The sequence below is a fragment of the Bombina bombina genome, chromosome 9, assembly GCF_027579735.1.
Source record: "Bombina bombina isolate aBomBom1 chromosome 9, aBomBom1.pri, whole genome shotgun sequence".
Lineage (NCBI taxonomy): Eukaryota > Metazoa > Chordata > Amphibia > Anura > Bombinatoridae > Bombina > Bombina bombina.
In genome coordinates, this window is record NC_069507.1 from 240099157 (window position 1) to 240124721 (window position 25565).

The following is a 25565-nucleotide window of genomic DNA, read 5'->3' on the forward strand; positions in this document are numbered from 1 at the left end:
TAGACTGGAAGTCTTCCTGAAATCTTTAGTAGCTTCCACATAATATTTCAAAGCTCTTACCACATCCAAAGAATGTAAGGATCTTTCCAAAGAATTCTTAGGATTAGGACACAAGGAAGGGACAACAATTTCTCTATTAATGTTCACAACCTTAGGTAAAAATTGAAAAGAAGTCTGCAAAACTGCCTTATCCTGATGAAAAATCAGAAAAGGAGACTCACAAGAAAGAGCAGATAGCTCAGAAACTCTTCTAGCAGAAGAGATAGCCAAAAGGAACAACACATTCCAAGAAAGTAGTTTAATGTCCAAAGAATGCATAGGCTCAAAAGGAGGAGCCTGTAAAGCCTTCAGAACCAAATTAAGACTCCAAGGAGGATACATTGATTTAATGACAGGCTTAATACGAACTAAAGCCTGTACAAAACAGTGAATATCAGGAAGTATAGCAATCTTTCTGTGAAATAAAACAGAAATAGCAGAGCTTTGTCCTTTCAAGGACAAACCCTTATCCAAACCATTCTGAAGAAACTGTAAAATTCTAGGAATTCTAAAAGAATGCCAAGAGAATTTATGAGAAGAACACCATGAAATGTAAGTCTTCCAAACTCTATAATAAAATCTTTCTAGAGACAGATTTACAAGCTTGTAACATAGTATTAATCACTGTGTCAGAGAAACTTCTATGACTTAGTACTAAGCGTTCAATTTCCATACCTTCAAATTTAATGATTTGAGATCCTGATGGAAAAATGGACCTTGAGACAGTAGGTCCGGCCTTAACGGAAGTGACCAAGGCAGGCAACTGGACATCCGAACCAGATCCGCATACCAAAACCTGTGAGGCCATGCTGGAGCCACCAGCAACACAAATGATTGTTCCATGATGATTTTGGAGATCACTCTTGGAAGGAGAACTAGAGGCGGGAAAATGTAAGCAGGATGATAACACCAAGGAAGTGTCAGCACATCCACTGCTTCAACCTGAACATCCCTGGACCTGGACAGGTATCTGGGAAGTTTCTTGTTTAGATGAGAGGCCATGAGATCTATCTCTGGAAGACCCCACATCTGAACAATCTGAGAAAACACATCTGGATGGAGAGACCACTCCCCTGGATGTAAAGTCTGGCGGCTGAGATAATCCGCCTCCCAATTGTCTACACCTGGGATATGCACCGCAGAGATTAGACAGGAGCTGGATTCCGCCCAAGCAAGTATCCGAGACACTTCTTTCATAGCTTGGGGACTGTGAGTGCCACCCTGATGATTGACATATGTCACTGTTGTGATATTGTCTGTCTGAAAACAAATGAACGGTTCTCTCTTTAACAGAGGCCAAAACTGAAGAGCTCTGAGAATTGCACGGAGTTCTAAAATATTTATTGGTAATCTCGCCTCTTGAGATTTCCAAACCCCTTGTGCTGTCAGAGATCCCCAAACAGCTCCCCAACCTGAAAGAATCTGTTGAGATCACGGTCCAGGTTGGCTGAACAAAAGAAGCCCCTTGAACTAAACGATGGTGATCTATCCACCACGTCAGAGACTGTCATACATTGGGATTTAAGGATATTAATTGTGATATCTTTGTATAATCCCTGCACCATTGGTTCAGCATACAAAGCTGTAGAGGTCTCATGTGAAAACGAGCAAAGGGGATCGCGTCCGATGCTGCAGCCATGAGACCTAAAACTTCCATGCACATAGCCACTGAAGGGAATGACTGAGACTGAAGGTGCTGGCAGGCTGCAACCAATTTTAAATGTCTCTTCTCTGTTAGAGACAGAGTCATGGACACTGAATCTATCTGGAAGCCTAAAAAGGTGACCCTTGTCTGAGGAATCAAGAAACTTTTTGGTAAATTGATCTTCCAACAATGTTTCCGAAGAAACAACACTAGTTGATTCATGTGAGATTCTGCAGAACGTAAAGACTGAGCTAGTACCAAGATATCGTCCAAATAAGGAAACACCGCAATACCCTGTTCTCTGATTACAGAGAGTAGGGCACCTAGAACCTTTGAAAAGATTATTGGAGCTGTTGCTAGGCCAAATGGAAGAGCAACAAATTGGTAATGCTTGTCTAGAAAAGAGAATCTCAGAAACTGATAATGTTCTGGATGAATCGGAATATGAAGATATGCATCCTGCAAATCTATTGTGGACATATAACAAAAGGCAGAATAGTCCTTATAGTCACCATCTTGAAAGTTGGTACTCTTACATAACGATTAAAAATTTTCAGATCCAGAACTGGTCTGAATAAATTTTCCTTTTTTGGGACAATGAATAGATTTGAATAAAACCCCAAACCTTGTTCCTGAAAAGGAACTAGCATGATTACCCCTGAAGACTCCAGGTCTGAAACACACTTCAGGAAAGCCTGACAGGAGGTCAGGAGGTCTTACTCTGAATCCTATTTGATACCCTTGAGAGACAATGCTCTGAATCCATTAATTTTGGACAGAATTTATCCAAATATCCTTGAAAAACCTTAATCTGCCGCCTACCAGCAGAGCTGGAAGGAGGGCCGCACCTTCATGCAGACTTAGGGGCTGACTTTGGTTTCCTAAATGGCTTGGATTTATTCCAATTTGAGGAAGGCTTCCAATTAGAAACAGATTCCTTGGGGGGAGGATTAAGTTTTTGTTCCTTATTTTGACGAAAGGAACGAAAATGGTTAGAAGCCTTAGATTTACCCTTAGGTTTTTTATCCTGAGGCAAAAAAACTCTCTTTCCCCCAGTGACAGTTGAAATAATAGAATCCAACTGAGAACCAAATAAATTATTACCTTGGAAAGAAAGAGATAGTAACCTAGATTTAGATGTCATATCAGCATTCCAAGATTTAAGCCACAAAGCTCTTCTAGCTAATATAGCTAAAGACATGGATCTAACATCAATTTTGATAATATCAAAAATGGCATCACAAATAAAATGATAAGCATGTTGCAGTAAGCAAATAATGCTAGATATGTCAGAATCCAATTCTTGTTGCGCTAAATTCTCCAACCAGAAAGTTGATGCAGCCGCAACATCAGCCAAAGAAATTGCAGGTCTGAGGAGATGACCTGAATATAAATAGGCCTTCCTTAGATAAGATTCAAGCTTCCTATCTGAAGGATCTTTAAAGGAAGTACTATCTTCCATAGGAATAGTGGTACGTTTTGCAAGAGTAGAAATAGCCCCATCAACTTTGGGGATTTTTTCCCAAAACTCTATAGATTTTGCTGGTAACGGATACAATTTTTTAAACCTTGAAGAAGGAATAAAAGAAGTACCTGGCTTATTCCATTCCTTAGAAATCATATCAGAAATAGCCTCAGGAATGGGAAAAACCCATGGAGAAACCGCAGGAGGTTTAAAAACAGCATTTAAATGTTTATTAGACTGAACGTCAAGAGGACTGGTTACCTCAATATCCAAAGTAATTTACACTTTTTTTAAAATAAAGAACGCATATACTCTATTTTAAATAAATAAGTAGATTTGTCAGTGTCAATGTCTGAGGAAGGATCTTCTGTATCAGATAGATCCTCATCAGAAGAGGATAAATTATTATGTTGGTCATTTGAAATTTCATCAACTGAATGAGAAGTTTTAAAAGACCTTTTACGTTTATTAGAAGGTGGAAATGCAGACAAAGCCTTCAGGATAGAATCAGAAACAAATTCTTTAAAATTTACACGTATATCATGTACATTAGAAGTTGACGGAACTGCAACTGGCAATGTACTATTACTGATGGATACACTATCTGCATGTAAAAGTTTATCATGACAACTATTACAAATGACATTTGGCGAAATAATTTATACAATTTTACAACAAATGCACTTAGCTTTGGTAGAACCGATGTCAGGCAGAAATGTTCCAGCAGAAACTTCTGAGGCAGGATCAGATTGAGATATCTTGCAAATTGTAAAAGAAAAAACAACATATAAAGCAAAATGATCAATTTCCTTATATGACAGTTTCAGGAATGGGAAAAAATGCAAATAGCATAGCCCTCTGATAGAGAAAAAGGCAAGAGGCAAACATCAATGGGGTATTGAAATAATGAAAAAGTTTGGCGCCAAGTATGACGCACAACGTAACTAAAAACTTTTTTGGGGCCAAATAATAACCTGGAAATGACACACTCTTGTCACTAATGACGCAACCGTGTGTAAGGTCTTGGCAGCAACTATGGCGCCGGAAATGACGAAGTTGCGTCATAGACGTATTTTTCGCACCAAAAAAATTCTTGCGCCAAGAATGACGCAATAAAGTTTAGCATTTGACGCACCCGCTGGCCTAATACCGCCCACAAATTGCAAAAAGTAGTCAATTGAAAAAAAGACTAAACCCCAGGTAAGAAATAAATTTCATTAAAAAATGTTATATTCCCCAAATATGAAACTGACAGTCTGCAAAAGGAAATACATGAACCTGACTCATGGCAAATATAAGTACAATACATATATTTAGAACTTTATATAAATGCATAAAGTGCCAAACCATAGCTGAGGTGTCTTAAGTAATAAAAAACATACTTACCAAAAGACACCCATCCACATATAGTAGATAGCCAAACCAGTACTGAAACAGTTATCAGTAGAAGTAATGGTAAATTGAGAGTATATTGTCGATCTGAAAAGGGAGGTAGGAGATGAATCTCTACGACCGATAACAGAGAACCTATGAAATAGACCCCCGTTAGGGAAATTATCGTATTCAATAAGTGATACTCCCTTCACGTCCCTCTGACATTCGCTGTACTCTGAGAGGAATCGGGCTTCAACAATGCTGAGAAGCGCATGTATATCTGTATATCCCATACGTCACTAGCTCATGGACTCTTGCCAATTACATGAAAGAAAAAGTATATTAATATAACCGTGTTGGTTGTGCAAAACTGGCGAATGGGTAATAAAGGGATTTTTCTATCTTTTAAAACAATAACAATTCTATTGTAGACTGTCCCTTTAAGTCCAGAAAATAAACCATTCTCCTTACATAAGTCTTAATTATATTCTACAATGGTTTTAACTGAGTCTTGGTGCCATTAAAGGGACATTAAACACCTAAAGATATTAATATAAATGGTTTAATTACTTAATGTAATATACTTTCATGATATATTTTGTTCTCCTTTCTTTTATTTGATTCTGAATAGTGTTGGTTTTCCAATTCATGTTAAACATGGAAGTGCAGACACAGCTGTATTCCACACAGTCATTGGTTGCACACTCTAGTGAGCCATTTATAAATGTCCCTAATTGGTCTCAGCAGAAAAGGTAACCTAAGTTACAATATGGCGCCGCCCACTGCTTTATGGACATTAACTTTACCCTTATTTTTTAAAATATTTAAACAACATATAATTTTTAATAATACATTTACAAATTATTCTCAGGCTAAAATTTGCTCTGAATACATCACTTCAGCAATGATTTGTTTAGTGTTTAATGTCCCTTTAAGTGAACGGATTGGGTCACCATAGCAACTACAATTTATTTGCAAAATCTAGGAGTGCTAAGTTATACTTGAGTACCTGAAGTGAGTCCTACAGTTTATTACCAAAAGATCTAATGCTGCTTGGTTAAAAATAATTTGATTGTGATCATGATAAAAAAGAACCCTCTATTAAAACATGGAGCCAGTATTTTCTTTTTTTATATTATATATATGATATATCTTTAAGATGCTCTAATGCAGACAAAAGTCTAGTCTACATAAAACATTATCATTGGAAACTATAAATATGTTTATTTTTGTTATATATCCTAAAAAATATACTTAAAGGCACAGTAAAGTCAAAATTAAACCTCATGATTCAGGTAGAATGTGCAATTTTATACAAACTTTAAATTTGCTTTTATTATCTCACTTTTTTGTTCTCTTGGTATCCTTTGTTAAAGAGAAAACATAGTGAGACGCTGGAGCATTAATTCACTACTGGGAGCTAGCTGGTGATTTGTAGCAGCACATATACGCCTCTTGTCATTGGCTCACCAGATGTGTTCAGCTTCATGACAGTTTAATTTTTACTTTACTGTCAGTTTCACTAATAATAATCATACATACACTATTGTTTCATTTTGTATTATTTTTAAATAGATAGGAAAGTCAATAAAAAAATTGCATAAATCTGATAGAGGATATCATTTTAAGACAATTTTAAATTCACTTCTATTTTCAAATGTACTTATCTCTCTTGGTATTTGTTGTTGAAAAACAGTATGGTGAAGGTGATTGGTGCTTGCACACATTTGTCACTTATGATTGGCTCATTAATTGTGCTCTCAGTAGTGCATTACTGCTCCTTCAGCAAATGATTTCAAAAGAATGAAGCAAATTTGATAATATAAGTAAATTTGAAAGTTGTTTAAAATAGGGTGCTGTATCTGATTCATGAAAGAAATAAATGGGGTTTACATGCTGTATCTAAATCATGAAAATGTAATTTAACCTGAGTGTCCCTTTAAAGCAACAGTTATATTCTGAATGATAAATGATTATTTTTTTAATTAATAATACAATGTAACTTGATAACTTAATTTGGTATTAAGAATCTCTCACCTCTATTAACAATAAATACAATGGCTTCTGGACCAAGAGTGTCATACAGAGGAACTATAACCATGGAATATGTAAAACATGCAAGTTCTGCTATCACAGCCTGTACAGAAAAACATAATCAGGCATACAAACAACACGTAAATCATAGTTAGAAAGGTTTTACTTTGTATTATTTGTCTGTCTATCTATCTATCTGTCTGTCTATCTGTATGTGTCTGTCTTCATGTCTGTCTATATCTATCTATCTATCTATCTATCTATCTATCTATCTATCTATCTATCTATCTATCTATCTATCTATCTATCTATCTATCTATTTATCTATCTATCTATCTGTCTGACTGTGTGTCTATCTGTATGTGTCTGTCTTCATGTCTGTCTATATCTATCTATCTATCTATCTATCTATCTATCTATCTATCTATCTATCTATCTATCTATCTATCTATCTATATCTATCTATCTATCTATATCTGTCTGTCTATCTATCTATCTATCTATCTATCTATCTATCTATCTATCTATCTATCTATCTATCTATCTATCTATCTATCTATCTATCTGTTTGTCTGTCTATTTATCTGTATGTGTCTGTCTTCATGTCTGTCTGTATCTATCAATCTATCTATCTATCTATCTATCTATCTATCTATCTATCTATCTATCTGTCTGTCTGCCTCTATCTATCTATCTATCTATCTATCTATCTATCTATCTATCTATCTATCTATCTATCTATCTATCTATCTGTGTCTGTCTGTTTTCATGTCTGTCTATATCTATCTATCTATCTATCTATCTATCTATCTATCTATCTATCTATCTATCTATCTATCTATCTATCTATCTATCTATCTATCTATCTATCTATCTATCTATCTATCTGTCTGTCTTCATGTCTGTCTATATCTATCTATCTGTCTGTCTATATCTATCTATATATCTATCTAAATAATATATATTTAATTATATCTATCTGTCTTCAATTATCAGTATATTTACCTCTGGACGATTCTGTGAAAAGATACCAATGAACTGTTCTGGAGAGGTTTTGCATCCTTTGTGCACAAGTCCAGATCCAAGGAATTCAGCTCTGTCAGTCACCTGCAATGGATAAACTCAGCTTATGCACGTGATATTGTTATTCTGATACTAAAACCAGTTTGTTCTATCATTAAAAAGAGAACATTTAGAAATACTTTTTAGACATTTGAGCAGATTTGAAATTCTTGTTTTGATGTTAAATGTTCTAACTTCAGAAAATAAGCTATTGTTAAGGAGCTGATTATTGCAATTTAATAATTTGAATGTGCTTGTTAAAAAGTCATGTTGCGACTTTCAAAAGAGCTTTGTAATGTTTTAAGGAGACTTTAAATCATTTAAACCACTGTGACAACTTATGCTAAAAATTACTAGTGTCTACAAAATGAGCATTTGAAATACTAAATATTATATTTTTACAAACAGAAATTTCATTTTCCCATCCATTGTCCTATAAATAATAATAAAAATAAAGATAATAAAATAATCCACATTTTCTGAGTAGACTACAAGAGAAATATTGAATATTTTATGTAGAAAAAAGATATATTTTAGGAAATCAATTGAACATAAAACTAAAATTAAAATACACTCAATGTCCTTCAAATTCAGAAGGTTTTTTTGCCCAAACTGATAACATTTCATAGAATGTTGAAAAGTTACTTCAAATGTTGGGAAAAAATTTGTATACACGAGTCACCAATTATACGCTGGTAGATAGTTTTAAATCACCCCTGGCGCATACGCAGTAACAGTTGTGCATGTATGGGGTCTATTTAGGAATCTAGGTCAAATTTGTCTAATTTGTGTATAATTTTAGAAAAATGTGAGAACCTACCTGTCTGTAGGAGATCCACTCATAGGGTTTGTTTGGTTTTCTGTATCCTAAGCAATCTCCATTTCCTATATATGTTATGGATATAAATAATAGTATAATCAGTAAACTAGATAAACAAGAGTAGTTGTGACTAATAAGATTTGAATGTATGCAGGTATGACAGTTTTAAGTCTACAAGGTTACAACACAGTACATTGTGAACTTTGGTCATTATTATAAAATATTTTTATTTTCTCTCAGCTATAGAGTTACATTACATCCATGAGAGAATATTACATGGATAACAACACTTATTTTAACAAACTCAAACAAAAGGAAAGGAATGCCCTGCCCTTAAGCATAATCAGTAGCAGATGCACTTTTAGAGAAGTTTTAAATATGGTTTCTAAGGTGATATAGTACCTTGTCAATACTTATTTAAATGACAACATAATATTATGTGTGTGTGTGTGTGTGTGTGTGAATGTGAGCATATATGTGTGCATATGTTTCTGAGAGTGTGTGTGTATGTATATATGTGTGTGTGCGAAAGTGTTTGTGTGTATATGTGTGTGTTTGTGTGTGTTAGTGTGTGTGAGTATATATGTGTATGTGAGAATATATGTGTGTATATGTTTCTGAGAGTGTGTGTGTGTATGTGTGTGTGTGCGCGAGAGAGTGTTTGTGTTTATATGTGTGTGTTTGTGTTAGTGTGTGTGTGTGTGAGAGAGAGTGTTTGTGTGTATTTGTGTGTGTTTGTGTGTGTGCGTGTGTGTGAGAGTGTGTGTCTAAGAGAGAGTGTGTGTGAGAATGTATGCATATATGTGTGCGTGAGAGTTTGTTTTTGAGTGTGTGTGAGAGAGTGTGTGTGTGTGTGTGTGTGAGAGTGTGTGAGTATGCAGGGCCGCCATCAGGGGGTGACAGGGGTGACTCCTGTCAGGGGCCCAATGGGCTAGGGGGGCCCCATGAGGCAAGAACATTTGGCAGCCACCAGTGGGTACTACAGCAGAGTGCTAATTGAGCATGGGAAATGTTATTACAAGGAGTAAAGTATTAGCAATTGAGAGGATTTCTGAGTGTGTGTGTATATGTGTTTGTGAGAGAGTGTGTGTGAGAGTTTGATTTTACGAGTGTGTGTGTGTGTGTGTTAGAGAGAGAGAGTGTGTATGAGAGTGTGTGTGAGAGTTTGTTTTTGAGTGTGTGTGTGAGAGAGTGTGTGTGTATATATATTTGTGTGTGAGAATGTGTGCGCATATATGTGTGTGAGAGTTTGTTTTTGAGTGTGTGTGAGACAGAGAGAGACCATGTGTATATGTGTGTGTGTGAGTGTGTGTTTATGTGTTTGTGAGAGAGTGTGTGTGAGAGTTAGATTTTACGAGTGTGTGTGTTAGAGAGAGAGTGTGTATGTGTGTGTGAGAGTTTGTTTTGAGTGTGTGTGAGAGAGTGTGAGTTTGTATATATGTGTGTGTGTGTGTGAGAGTGTGTGAATGAGTGTGTATGTGAGAGTTTGATCTTGAGAGTGAGTGTATGTATGAGAGAGAGAGAGTGTGTGTGTCTGAGAAAGTGTGCGTATATATGTGTGTGAGACTTTGTTTTTGAGTGTGTGTGTGAGACAGAGAGAGAGCGTGTGTGCATGTGTGTGTGAGAGTGTGTGTGTATATGTGTTTTTGAGAGAGTGTGTGAGAGTTTGATTTTACGAGTGTGTGTTAGAGAGAGAGTGTGTATGTGTGTGTAAGAGTGTGTGTGAGAGTTTGTTTTTGAGTGTGTGTGGGTGTATATGTGTGTATGTGTGTGTCTGAGAGTTTGATTTTAAGAGAGAGTGTGTGTGAGAATGTATGCGTATTTGTGTGCATGAGAGTTTGTTTTTGAGTGTGTGTGTGTGAGAGTGTGTGTGTGAGTGTATGTGTGTGTGTGAGTGTGTGTGTGAGAGTTTAATTTTGAGACTGTGTGTGTGGGTGTGTGTGAGAGAGAGAGTGTGTGTGTGTATATTTGAGTGTTAGAATGTGTGCGTATATATGTGTGTGAGAGTTTGTTTTTGAGTGTGTGTGTTAGACAGAGAGAGCGTGTGTATATGTGTGTGTGTGTGTGTGTGTGTGTATATGTGTTTGTGAGAGAGTGTGTGAGAGTTTGACTTTACGAGTGTGTGTTAGAGAGAGAGTGTGTATGTGTGTGTAAGAGTGTGTGTGAGAGTTTGTTTTTGAGTGTGTGTGAGAGTGTGTGCGTATATATGTGTGTGAGTGTTTTGAGTGTGTGTGTGAGACAGAGAGAGTGTGTGTATTTGTGAGTGTGTATATGTGTTTGTGAGAGAGTGTGTGTGAGAGTTTGATTTTACGAGTGTGTGTGTGTTAGAGAGAGAGTGTGTATGTGTGTGTGTGAGAGTGTGTGTGAGAGTTTGTTTTTGAGTGTGTGTGTGAGACAGAGAGAGAGCGTGTGTATATGTGTGTGTGTGTGTGTATATGTGTTTGTGAGAGAGTGTGTGTGAGAGTTTGATTTTACGAGTGTGTGTGTGTGTTAGAGAGAGAGTGTGTATGAGAGTGTGTGTGAGAGTTTGTTTTTGAGTGTGTGTGTGAGAGAGTGTGTGTATATATATTTGTGTGTGAGAATGTGTGCGCATATATGTGTGTGAGAGTTTGTTTTTGAGTGTGTGTGTGAGACAGAGAGAGACCATGTGTATATGTGTGTGTGTGAGTGTGTATTTATGTGTTTGTGAGAGAGTGTGTGTGAGAGTTTGATTTTACGAGTGTGTGTGTGTGTTAGAGAGAGAGTGTGTATGTGTGTGTGAGAGTTTGTTTTGAGTGTGTGTGAGAGAGTGTGAGTTTGTATATATTTGTGTGTGAGAATGTGCGTGTATATGTGTGTGTGAGAGTTTGTTTTTGAGTGTGTGTGTGAGACAGAGAGAGAGCGTGTGTATGTGTGTGTGTATATGTGTTTGTGAGAGACTGTGTGTGAGAGTTTGATTTTACAAGTGTGTGTGTGTGTGTGTGTTAGAGAGAGAGTGTGTGTGAGTGTGTGTGAGAGTTTGGCTTTTGAGGGTGTGTGAGACAGAGAGAGAGCGTGTGTATATGTGTGTATATGTGTTTGTGAGAGAGTGTGTGTGAGTTTGTTTTTGAGTGTGTGAGACAGAGAGAGAGCGTGTGTATATGTGTGTGTGTGAGAGTGTACGTGTAAATGTTTTGTGAGAGTGTGTGTGTGAGAGTTTGATTTTACGAGTGTGTGTGTGTGTTTTAGAGAGAGAGTGTATATGTGTATATGTATGTGTGAGAGTGTGTGCGTATATATGTGTGTGAGTGTTTTGAGTGTGTGTGTGAGACAGAGAGAGTGTGTGTATTTGTGAGTGTGTATATGTGTTTGTGAGAGAGTGTGTGTGAGAGTTTGATTTTACGAGTGTGTGTGTGTTAGAGAGAGAGTGTGTATGTGTGTGTGTGAGAGTGTGTGTGAGAGTTTGTTTTTGAGTGTGTGTGTGAGACAGAGAGAGAGCGTGTGTATATGTGTGTGTGTGTGTGTATATGTGTTTGTGAGAGAGTGTGTGTGAGAGTTTGATTTTACGAGTGTGTGTGTGTGTTAGAGAGAGAGTGTGTATGAGAGTGTGTGTGAGAGTTTGTTTTTGAGTGTGTGTGTGAGAGAGTGTGTGTATATATATTTGTGTGTGAGAATGTGTGCGCATATATGTGTGTGAGAGTTTGTTTTTGAGTGTGTGTGTGAGACAGAGAGAGACCATGTGTATATGTGTGTGTGTGAGTGTGTATTTATGTGTTTGTGAGAGAGTGTGTGTGAGAGTTTGATTTTACGAGTGTGTGTGTGTGTTAGAGAGAGAGTGTGTATGTGTGTGTGAGAGTTTGTTTTGAGTGTGTGTGAGAGAGTGTGAGTTTGTATATATTTGTGTGTGAGAATGTGCGTGTATATGTGTGTGTGAGAGTTTGTTTTTGAGTGTGTGTGTGAGACAGAGAGAGAGCGTGTGTATGTGTGTGTGTATATGTGTTTGTGAGAGACTGTGTGTGAGAGTTTGATTTTACAAGTGTGTGTGTGTGTGTGTGTGTGTTAGAGAGAGAGTGTGTGTGAGTGTGTGTGAGAGTTTGGCTTTTGAGGGTGTGTGAGACAGAGAGAGAGCGTGTGTATATGTGTGTATATGTGTTTGTGAGAGAGTGTGTGTGAGTTTGTTTTTGAGTGTGTGAGACAGAGAGAGAGCGTGTGTATATGTGTGTGTGTGAGAGTGTACGTGTAAATGTTTTGTGAGAGTGTGTGTGTGAGAGTTTGATTTTACGAGTGTGTGTGTGTGTTTTAGAGAGAGAGTGTATATGTGTATATGTATGTGTGAGAGTGTGTGTGTGAGGGAGTGTATGTATGTGTGAGAGTGCGTGTGTGATTGTATGTGTGTGTGAGGGTGTGTGTGTGAGTGTATGTATGTGTGAGAGTGTGTGTGTGTGTGTGTGAGTGTATGTGTTTGTGAGAGAGTGTGTGTGAGAGTTTGATTTTACAAGTGTGTGTGTGTATATGTGTATATGTATGTGTGAGAGTGTGTGAGAGTTTGTTTTTGAGTGTGTGAGACAGAGAGAGAGCGTGTGTATATGTGTGTGTGTGAGAGTGTGCGTGTAAATGTTTTGTGAGAGTGTGTGTGTGAGAGTTTGATTTTACGAGTGTGTGTGTTTTAGAGAGAGAGTGTATATGTGTATATGTATGTGTGAGAGTGTGTGTGTGAGTGTATGTATGTGTGAGAGTGTGTGTGTGAGTGTATGTGTGTGTGAGAGTGTGTGTGTGAGTGTATGTATGTGTGAGAGTGTGTGTGTGAGTGTATGTGTTTGTGAGAGAGTGTGTGTGAGAGTTTGATTTTACAAGTGTGTGTGTGTGTATATGTGTATATGTATGTGTGAGAGTGTGTGAGAGTTTGTTTTTGAGTGTGTGTGTGTGTGTGTGAGAGAGAGTGTGTGTGTGAGTGTATGTGTCTGTTAGAGTGTGTCAGAGTTTGTTTTTGAGTATGTGTGTGTGTGAGAGTGTGTGTGTGTGTGAGTGTGTGTGTGTGAGAGTGTGTGTGTGAGTGTATGTGTGTGTGAGTTTTTTTTTGAGTGTGTGAGAGTGTGTGTGTGAGTTGCCTTTTTAGTGTGTGTGTGAGACAGAGAGAGAGCGTGTGTATATGTGTGTGTGTGAGAGTGTGCGTGTATATGTGTTTGTGAGAGAGTGTGTGTGAGAGTTTGATTTTACAAGTGTGTGTGTGTGTTAGAGAGTGTATATGTATGTGTGAGAGTGTGTGAGAGTTTGTTTTTGAGTGTGTGTGTGAGTTGCCTTTTGAGAGTGCGTGTGTGAGTGTATGTGTGTGTGAGAGTGTGTGAGATTTTGTTTTTGAGTGTGTGTGTAAGTTGCCTTTTGAGAGTGTGTGTGTACATTATATTTGGTGTATGGTCAAATAACAAATGCCCAGACCTATTTTCTCCCACTCTGGCCCTGCTAGCACATCCCCTTGGGGGAGCAAATATAATTTACCCTTTTGTGCTATTATCAGAGAACCCTTTTGTGCTATTATCAGAGAAGGATAATAAGGCATTTAATTGTCACTGATACCAAGAAATCAAAACATATTTAAAATGAATTAATTTATAAAAAAAAACAATAACTTCACAAGTTTTATTTTTGCTTACCTGAAACACGAAGTCCTCTCATGAACACCTCATACAATGTTTTGGCATCTTCATAGTAATAAGACATAAGATTGTCATCTTTTAGTAAAGCACATCTCCGTGCTCCACCCTGCATGGGAAAATATACCTTTTTTAAAAATATGAAACACAGAATCCAGTTTTACAGCTTTAGCTAGAATTTTAAGTTAAAAAGTAGTAAAAAGGGCAGTGCATTTAATGGTCAACAGTTGATATTTTTTTGTAATTGATGTTTTAGGACTGAATAAACCAACCTACTGCTTTCTGTCTTAGTATGTGCGCCAAGGTACCTGTGACAGTCATCTCTATCCTATCCAATGAGCAAGTAGACTGCAGTATATAGTGGTAACTAACACAAGTTGATATTTAGCTGCACTTCAGTTAAATTTAATAAAGTATACAGGGAGTGCAGAATTATTAGGAAAATGAGTATTTTGACCACATCATCCTCTTTATGCATGTTGTCTTACTCCAAGCTGTATAGGCTCGAAAGCCTACTACCAATTAAGCATATTAGGTGATGTGCATCTCTGTAATGAGAAGGGGTGTGGTCTAATGACATCAACACCCTATATCAGGTGTGCATAATTATTAGGCAACTTCCTTTCCTTTGGCAAAATGGGTCAAAAGAAGGACTTGACAGGCTCAGAAAAGTCAAAAATAGTGAGATCTCTTGCAGAGGGATGCAGCACTCTTAAAATTGCAAAGCTTCTGAAGCGTGATCATCGAACAATCAATTCATTCAAAATAGTCAACAGGGTCGCAAGAAGCGTGTGGAAAAACCAAGGCGCAAAATAACTGCCCATGAACTGAGAAAAGTCAAGCGTGCAGCTGCCAAGATGCCACTTGCCACCAGTTTGGCCATATTTCAGAGCTGCAACATCACTGGAGTGCCCAAAAGCACAAGGTGTGCAATACTCAGAGACATGGCCAAGGTAAGAAAGGCTGAAAGACGACCACCACTGAACAAGACACACAAGCTGAAACGTCAAGACTGGGCCAAGAAATATCTCAAGACTGATTTTTCTAAGGTTTTATGGACTGATGAAATGAGAGTGAGTCTTGATGGGCCAGATGGATGGGCCCGTGGCTGGATTGGTAAAGGGCAGAGAGCTCCAATCCGACTCAGACGCCAGCAAGGTGGAGGTGGAGTACTGGTTTGGGCTGGTATCATCAAAGATGAGCTTGTGGGGCCTTTTCGGGTTGAGGATGGAGTCAAGCTCAACTCCCAGTCCTACTGCCAGTTTCTGGAAGACACTTTCTTCAAGCAGTGGTACAGGAAGAAGTCTGCATCCTTCAAGAAAAACATGATTTTCATGCAGGACAATGCTCCATCACACGCGTCCAAGTACTCCACAGCGTGGCTGGCAAGAAAGGGTATAAAAGAAGAAAATCTAATGACATGGCCTCCTTGTTCACCTGATCTGAACCCCATTGAGAACCTGTGGTCCATCATCAAATGTGAGATTTACAAGGAGGGAAAACAGTACACCTCTCTGAACAGTGTCTGGGAGGCTGTGGTTGCTGCTGCACGCAATGTTGATGGTGAACAGATCAAAACACTGACAGAATCCATGGATGGCAGGCTTTTGAGTGTCCTTGCAAAGAAAGGTGGCTATATTGGTCACTGATTTGTTTTTGTTTTGTTTTTGAATGTCAGAAATGTATATTTGTGAATGTTGAGATGTTATATTGGTTTCACTGGTAAAAATAAATAATTGAAATGGGTATATATTTGTTTTTTGTTAAGTTGCCTAATAATTATGCACAGTAATAGTCACCTGCACACACAGATATCCCCCTAAAATAGCTATAACTAAAAACAAACTAAAAACTACTTCCAAAACTATTCAGCTTTGATATTAATGAGTTTTTTGGGTTCATTGAGAACATGGTTGTTGTTCAATAATAAAATTAATCCTCAAAAATACAACTTACCTAATAATTCTGCACTCCCTGTAAATGGGTTATTTTTACTGAGCTCTTTTATCCGTTGTTGGTGACAAATAGCTGCACAATTTAACTTAATAAACAGTCCAGTATTATTTGAATAGATTTGATGTGTTGACATGCAAAATATCTTTACTGATGGGTTGGCCCCTCTTATTGACTCTATCAGCATATATATATATATATATATATATATGTAGTGGTTTCATGACTCATTACCTGAGTACCAATGGATTGCTTGTTTAGGTTTATGGGTGGATAGACCGGCTTGGGCTTAGACAGTACATAGATGAAGGCTGAGATTCCGATGGTAAAGAGGCCAACCAGTGCCGGGGTAGAAAGTGGTGTAAACAGGAAGCCCAAGCAGCAGAACATTTTCCTAGCAGGTATCCAGTCTGGGGATAACAAACAGTTAAATAGTTACATTATTTTAGTGCAGTGGTTATAATCAGCTCTTCACTGGTTGGAATATAGTCCATGCATATTAAAGGGATATGAACCCCCAAAAAATGTTCTTTTGTGATCCAGACAGAGAATACAATTTTTAAAATAGTTTCCAATTTACCTCTATTATCAAATTTGCTTAGTTCCCAGGATATTCTGTGTTGAAGAGACACCTAGGTAGGCACCTGGAGCAATACATGGTAGGAAATAGTGCTGCCATCTAGTGCTCTTGAAAATGAATAACATTTTAGCAAAACTGCTGCCATATAGTGCTCCAGGCACGTGCACACTCCTGAGCTTACCTCCCTGCTTTTCAACAAAATGTGATAATAAAAGTAAATCAGAAAGTTGTTTAAAATTACAAACTCTAGCAGTATCGTGAAAGAAACAATTTGGGTCTCATGTCCCTTTAAATGCTTCTGTGAGACTATAACATAGTGATAATTAAAGGGAGATTAAAGTCAAAATTTTAGATAGATTCAGATAAAGCAGGCAATTTTAAAGACATTTCTTTACTTCTATTATGAAAATGTGCACAATCTTTTTTATATAAACACTTTCTGAGGCACCAGCTCCTACTGAGCATGTGCAAGAGTGTACTATATATGTAAATGCATTTTATGATTGACTGATGTCTGTCACATGATACAGGGGCTAGGGATATAAAAGGAAACTTAGAAATGTGTCAGAAAAAAAATACTACTCATATGAAATTCAGATTATGTGCTATTGAATTGTCTTTTGATTTTGCATATGTAAGTTGTGCAATTCTGGTGAATTTAGTTGAAATATTTCTTTATTAATATGGAAACAAGGAGTCTTAGTTGCATTACAACAGTAAATACATCATTAGCTAACAATAGGTTCAACGTGATGCCATATTCATTTTCCCAGTTGCGTTTGGTAAGCCCTAGCATCCCCCTGAATCCCACACATCAGAAGATTGCAAGATTTCCAACGCTCTTACATCCTGTATCTTGATATCATACACATATCTCGCATTTAACCTCTGAAAAAAAAAGAAAAATCCTCCCTGTACCCCTTTATATTTTTTTAAATAGAAAAAAAGAAACACAAAATCAAAACAACATTTCCTAACTAACAAAAACTTTTCAGTGGTACTATTGAGTGGCTCCACACTCCATTCCATCCGTGTCAAGTCTTATGTAAGTCCTGGAGAACGATAATGGCTTAGACTTGAGCCTTAATTTTCTAGAAGGGTGAGACCTTTAGGTATTCCTGGTCGGTCAGTTGTCCCCCTCCAACCTCCTTCCTCCCTGCTCTATTGTTATCTACTATATCATCCAATAAAACCAGATTTTAATAAACTGGTCTCTATTTCCCTGAGTAGACGCAACTATTTCTGACATAGAGTAGATATGTCCTATTTTGTCTAGCACTTCAGTCCAGATTGGAGCTCCCACCTTCCAATGTCTGGCTATACAGATCCTTGTTGCTGTACATAGAGTTTTAATGAACGTGTTTATTGCTTTATTGTATGGTTTAAATCTGCAGTTTAAAAGGGCATGTTCAGCTTTCATAGTTATTGGGTTTCCCAATACACTGCCCAGAAGTCTCTGTTGCTGATCAAAAACAGCTCTAATTGCGGGACATTCCCACCACATATGTATGTACTGTATATCCCCCTGGCCCCACATATCCTATAGCATCTTGTGGTACTCTCAGAGGAAAAGTGTTGTGTCTGCTCCTGAGTGAGATACCATCTAAATACCGTCTTAATAAAATTTTCTCTTAGGTCTGCATTGACTAGCCCCTTACTTGAGTCATGTAAAATCAGGTCCCATGCATGTCTTGGAACATCTAGTCCTGTTTCTAGTGACCATTTATTGGTTATTGTCGAGGAAGTTTGAGTCTGGGGTTCTTGAATGTCGAGATTAAGCTCTTCGTTCTGTTTGGGATAGTACACAGTCTTTCTAACGGTGTCAGTGTCTGTGAGACCCATGGGAAGCAAAACTTATGAATAGCTGAGGAGATCTGAAGGTATAGAAACCATTGTAGTTTCAGAGGTTGAATTCTATTTTGTAACTGCGAAAACGTCATTATTCGAGTGCCTACCAGAAAGTCAACTACCCTGTAGAGTCCCTTATTAGTCCACTTCCCCACCTGTGTATGTACGTCTGGGTGTAGAAGAAGTTTGATTGGTTTGGTCCTAGAGTTTATATGCAATAATTTCCCTGTAAATAATTTCCAGACCTTTATTGTTTCACCTGTTGCTAGGGCTTTATAATCTTGGCTATTGAATTTGTGTTCTAGTTCCCATAAAATATCGTCAGGGGATTCTGGTGTATTTAAAGGGACACTGAACCCAATTTTTTTTTTCTTTTGTGATTCAGATAGAGCATGCAATTTTAAGCAACTTTCTAATTTACTCCTATTATCAATTTTTCTTCGTTCTCTTGCTATCTTTATTTGAAAAAGAAGTCATCTAAGCTTTGTTTTTGCTTTAGGACTCTGGACAGCACTTTTTTTTATTGGTGGATGAATTTATCCACCAATCAGCAAGGACAACCCAGGTTGTTCACCAAAAATGGGCCGGCATCTAAACTTACATTCTTGCATTTCAAATAAAGATACCAAGAGAATGAAGAAAATTTGATAATAGGAGTAAATTAGAAAGTTGCTTAAAATGTCATGCCCTATCTGTATCACGATAGAAAAATTTTGGGTTCAGTGTCCCGTTAATGGTCCTTAAACAATTCTTTTGTATTTAATGATCTATAAAACATTTTTTTTAATAAATAAAATAAAACACACACACACACACATATAAATATAGATATATACACACATACACATATACAGTATATGTATATATGTTATGTAGATTTACAAACATAACACTTTCTAAAAAAGGCAAATCTTGTCTATTTTCAGTTATTAAATACATATCCAAGCGTTTAAAGGGGCAGTATACACCAAATTTTCATATAACTGCATGTAATAGACACTACTATAAAGAAGAATATGCAGATACTGATCTAAAAATCCAGTATAAAACCTTTTAAAAACTTACTAAGAAGCTCCCAGTTTAGCACTGTTGATGAAGTTAGGCTGAGACACCCAGTGAAAGGGGTTGAGAAGAGCAGGGAGAGCAGCCACCCCCTCCCCTGCTTATGAAAAGACAGATTACACAAACAAGAGAAAGCAGGAATCTGTAGACTTTAGTCCATGGGGCCTACTTATCAAGCCGTCAACTTACTTGCATTCGCCGGCACCAATACGCTCGCCTAAGATCGCCTAACATCGCTGCCCTGGACCTGAATACGCTCTCCAAAGTTACCAAAAAAGCTGTCAAAAAGCAGCGCACCAAGTACGGGGCGATGAGCAGTGGACTGTTGTTAACTGACAGTCATCGATGTAGCTCTTCAGCTTTTTCCCAGCTTTATTGGTATACTGTCACTAAACACCCACACTATACTACACTGTTTTACCCCTATCCCGCTGCTCACGGACCCTGTTGCAACTAAATAAAGTTATTAAACCTTAAACCGCCGCTCCTGGAGCCCACCGCCACTTACATGATGTTATTAACCCCTAATCTCCCCCCCCTACACCGCCGCCACCTACATTATACTTATTAACCACTAATTTGCCGTCCCCAACGTCGCCGCCACTATATTAAATTTATTAACCCCTAAAACTTAGTCTAACCCTAACACCCCTAGCTTAAATCTAATTTAAATAAATCTAAATAAAATTCCTATCATTACCTAAATAATTCCTATTTAAAACTAAATACTTAACTATAAAATAAACCCTACGCTAGCTACAATATAACAAATAGTTACATTGTATCTAGCTTAGGGTTTATTTTTATTTTACAGGCAAGTTTGTATTTATTTTAACTAGGTAGAATAGTTACTAAATAGTTATTAACTATTTACTTACTACCTAGCTAAAATAAATACAAATTGACCTGTAAAATAAAACCTAACCTAAGTTACACTAACACCTAACACTACACTATAATTAAATAAATTACCTAAATTAAATACAATTAACTAAATTATATACTATTATCTAAAGTACAAAAACAAACAAACACTAAATTACAGAAAATAAAAAACAAATGATCAGATATTTAAACTAATTACACCTAATCTAATAGCCCTATCAAAAAAAATAAAAAAAAATAAAATAAAAAAAAACCCTAGCCTAAACTAAACTACCAATAGCCCTTAAAAGGGCCTTTTGCAGGGCATTGCCCCAAAGAAATCAGCTCTTTTACCTGCAAAAACAAAATAAAAACACCCCCCAACAGTAAAACCCACCACCCACACAACCAACCCCCCCAAATAAAATACTATCTAAAAAAACCTAAGCTCCCCATTGCCCTGAAAATGGATGGGCATTGCCCTTAAAAGGGCAGCTAGCTCTTTTGCGGCCCAAAGCCCTAACCTAAAAATAAAACCCACCCAATACACCCTTAAAAAACCTAACACTAACCCCCTGAAGATCGACTTACCGGGAGACGTCTTCATCCAAGCCGGGCGAAGTGGTCCTCAAGACGGGCAGAAGTCTTCATCCAAGCCGGGCAGAAGTGGTCCTCCAGACGGGCAGAAGTCTTCATCCAAGCCACGCAGAAGTGGTCCTCCAGACGGCAGATGTCTTCATCTAGACGACATCTTCTATCTTCATCCATCCGGCGCGGAGCGGGTCCATCTTCAAGCCAATAGATTGCGAGCTCAATCCTATTGGCTGATTGGATCAGCCAATAGGATTGAACTTCAATCCTATTGGCTGATTGCATCAGCCAATAGGATTTTTTCTACCTTAATTCCGATTGGCTGATAGAATTCTATCAGCCAATCAGAATCTAAGGGACACCATCTTGGATGACGTCACTTAAAGGAACCTTCATTCATCGGGTAGTCGTCGGCAGAAGAGGATGCTCCGCGTCGGATGTCTTGAAGATGGACCCGCTCCGCGCCGGATGGATGAAGATAGAAGATGCCGTCTGGATGAAGACTTCTATTGTCTGGAGGACCACTTCTGCCCATCTGGAGGACCACTTCGCCCCGGCTTGGATGAAGACGTCTCCCGGTAAGTCGATCTTCAGGGGGTTAGTGTTAGGTTTTTTAAGGGTGTATTGGGTGGGTTTTAGTTTTAGGTTAGGGCTTTGGGCCGCAAAAGAGCTAACTGCCCTTTTAAGGGCAATGCCCATCCAAATGCCCTTTTCAGGGCAATGGGGAGCTTAGGTTTTTTTAGATAGTATTTTATTTGGGGGGTTGTTTTGTGTGGGTGGTGGGTTTTACTGTTGGGGGGTGTTTGTATTTTTTTTTTGCAGGTAAGAGAGCTGATTTCTTTGGGGCAATGCCCCGCAAAAGGCCCTTTTAAGGGCTATTGGTAGTTTAGGCTAGGGTTTTTTTTTTTTTGGGGGGGGGCTTTTTTATTTTGATAGGGCTAATAGATTAGGTGCAATTAGTTTAAATATCTGATAATTTGTTTTTTATTTTCTGTAATTTAGTGTTTTGTTTTTTTGTACTTTAGATAATTGTATATAATTTAGTTAATTGTATTTAATTTAGGTAATTTAATTATAGTGTAGTGTTAGATGTTAGTGTAACTTAGGTAAGGTTTTATTTTACAGGTCAATTTGTAATTATTTTCGCTAGGTAATAAGTAAATAGTTAATAACTATTTAGTAACTATTCTACCTAGTTAAAATAAATACAAACTTGCCTGTAAAATAAAAATAAACCCTAAGCTAGATACCATGTAACAATTAGTTATATTGTAGCTAGCTTAGGGTTTATATTATAGTTAAGTATTTAGTTTTAAATAGGAATTATTTAGGTAATGATAGGAATTTTATTTAGATTTATTTAAATTAGATTTAAGTTAGGGGGTGTTAGGGTTAGACTTAGGTTTAGGGGTTAATAAATTTAATATAGTGGCGGCGACGTTGGGGACGGCAGATTAGGGGTTAATAAGTATAATGTAGGTGGCGGCAGTGTTGGGGCGGCAGATTAGGGTTGTTTATACTCGGGGTACATGTTAGGGTGTTAGGTGTAAACGTAACTTTATTCTCCCATAGGAATCAATGGGATATCGGGCAGCAGCGAACATAAGCTTTGCTGCTTTCAGACTCCCATTGATTCCTATGGCATCCGCCGCCTCTAGGGCGGCGGATTGAAAACCAGGTATGCTGGGCCGGAATAGTGCCGAACGTACCTGGTAGAAATTTGATAACTAGCAAAAGTAGTCAGATAGTGCCGAATTTGTATTCGGAACATCTGTAATGACGTAAGCATCGATCTGTGTCTGATTGAGACCGGCGGATCGTATGCTACGTCACAAATTTCTACTTTTGCCGGTCTGTAGGCTTTGATAACTAAGGGGAATCAGGCTCTCCAAAATTACGCTGCAAAATTCCAGCGTAATTGCGGTTGACGGCTTGATAAATAGGGGCCTATATCTGATAATTTGTGGCTTGATTAGGAGTCTGAAAATCAGCACAAAGTTATTAAAAAATAAGCAAAACTTTACACTCAAAGGTGGGCTTTATAAATGGATCATCTACAAAATATTTATGCAAGAAAAATCTAGTGTACAATGTCCCTTTAATAAATGGAAAGTAGAGCCCAATTTCTTCCTCCTCTTTCACCTCTATAACTTCCTTTCTTCTTCTTCCCTTTCTTTGTCTTTTATTATCATCTCATAATTATTAGCAAATGAATGAAGGCTTTGGCTCATGGATTCACAAGGGACAGACAATTAATTATTTTGAAACCAGAACAACAAAGTAAATAAATTAAATGAATACAAATAATAATCACCCAATGGACCTAACATAAAACTAATACCACCCTTGTCTCAAGATTTTCAAGATAATATGGAATTGTAGAGAAAAAAAAGAATTGAATTGCTGCATTTAAATTTTTTTAAAACGTTTTAAAATATTTAAAAAGAGCAACTATCCAGTAGAAATCGATTTTATAAAATGTATAGACGAATGTAATAATCATTAACTTGAGAACATGCATTGGATGTTTGCTAGATATCAGGTCATTTGTTTAAACAAAAGGCTTAGGTAAACATTTTGTTAAAAGCTTAAACTGTGCTCTCCAAAATATGTTAAAGGACTACTACAGTCAAAATAAAAGGGACAGCGTACTGTAAAATAGTTTTTTCCCCTTAATGTGTTTTCAATGACTTGTTAAACCAGCTGCAGAGTAGAAAATCTATGAAAAAATGCCTCTTTCGGTTAATTTTTATATATAGAAATAGCAGTTTTTGTTCTTTGAAACCACAACCCATTAAAATGTGTTGAGCGTTTCTTTTATAACTTTCTTTACACAAATCCTTCTTTATATGATGTTTGTCTGTATATCAAAGCCCAATACTTATAAGAAAAAAAAAAGTTATTATTTATCTATCCAAACCCCCACTTTTACTGGCTATGTTTACACAGCTTTTATATAGCCAATACTTAAGTATAGAAACTTTCAGTATAGGGAGAGCTACCACAGGCAAAATCAGCTATTTGAAAAGCTAAAATAAAGGTAAAGAAGCTTCTGTAACCAATTTAATATATTCCAGAAGATAAAATAGATAATTGGGAATAAAGTAAAGGTGAGAACATTCTACCATATTTAGGGCTAGATTTTGAATGAACTGCTGTTTTGCTCGTTAACTTTGCTGCCTTAACATATTCTCCCTTAGGAGTCAATGGAGTGCGCAAACTGCAAACAAAAAATAACACCCTTACTCGCGCGCTAACTGAACTGCGTTTATTTAAGTGCATGACATGAATTATGATTGGATATGAATTATCCAATGTTCTTCACATAGAAGAATATGTTCTATTTATTCTTAAAGGACCAGTCAACACAGTCGATTTGCATAATCAACAAATGCAAGATAACAAGACAATGCAATAGCACTTAGTCTGAACTTCAAATGAGTAGTAGATTTTTTCTTCTGACAATTTTAAAAGTTATGTCTTTTTCCACTCCCCCTGTACCATGTGACAGCCATCAGCCAATAACAAATGCATACACGTACCATGTGACAGCCATCAGCCATTCAGAAATGCATACACACTTTTTCTTGCACATGCTCAGTAGGAGCTGGTGACTAAAAAAGTTTAAATATAAAAAGACTGTGAACATTTAGTTAATGGAAGTAAATTGGAAAGTTGTTTAAAATGGCATCCTCTTTCTGAATAATTAAGGTTTAATTTTGATTGAGTGTACCTTTAAATAAATATATTTTTACATATATCTGATGTTTTCTATCTATCTATCTATCTATCTATCTATCATCTATCTATCTATCTTTCTATCTATATGTGTATATATATATATATATATATATTAAAATACTTAGAACATATTCCCCTATGTGAAGAACAGTGAATGTGAAACATTTACAGTAAAAACACAGTTAAAAACTTTATTAAATATGAATATTGCATAAATATGAATTTACATATTTTCAGATATATGACTGCTAAGGGCCCCAATGCACTTTAATATATGTTTATATATGTATACATATGTATTTATGTGTTTATATGTGTATACATATGTATTTATGTGTTTATATTTGTATACATATGTATTTATGTGTTTATATGTGTATACATATGTATTTATGTGTTTATATATGTATACATATGTATTTATGTGTTTATATGTGTATACATATGTATTTATGTGTTTATATATGTATACATATGTATTTATGTGTTTAAATGATTGTAAATACATGAAAATAAATACATACATTTCCACACCCATACAGTATATACGCACACACATACATATTTACATATGCATATGTATATATCTCTATGTTAAAGCCCTTTGCCTGCCTTTTTTTTTCTAACACCTGAGATCTCATATCTTTCAACCCTTATAACTTTTTTATGCAATTTTATTTTGAAATAATAGTTATCCGACATTGTTATCATGAGTGTAACTGTACTGTTAAATGTATTTTTGAATGTGTTTAGAGCAACTTTTTTGTCTTGCATAATAGTTAACCAAGGCTCTGAAGTTGCGCTAAACTGACGCTCATTAAATTTGATTGCACTCAAGCGAACGTGTTTACTTTCAACTCTGAATATATGCACTATTT

The 25565-nt window shown here is 36.8% G+C and overlaps 1 protein-coding gene across 1 annotated transcript in view; it reads right to left on the minus strand.

Moving 5' to 3' along the window:
* ACSL5 (acyl-CoA synthetase long chain family member 5) overlaps nucleotides 1–25565 on the minus strand; it is a 105628-nt gene that overhangs the window by 52479 nt on the left and 27584 nt on the right. The window contains exons 2-6 of the mRNA XM_053692741.1: nucleotides 16236–16411; nucleotides 14049–14157; nucleotides 8440–8504; nucleotides 7563–7664; nucleotides 6561–6660 (exon numbers count right to left, since the gene is read on the minus strand). Of these exons, the coding sequence (XP_053548716.1) occupies nucleotides 6561–6660; nucleotides 7563–7664; nucleotides 8440–8504; nucleotides 14049–14157; nucleotides 16236–16391 (532 nt within the window). The 5' untranslated portion in view covers nucleotides 16392–16411. The remainder of the gene's footprint in view (nucleotides 1–6560; nucleotides 6661–7562; nucleotides 7665–8439; nucleotides 8505–14048; nucleotides 14158–16235; nucleotides 16412–25565) is intronic.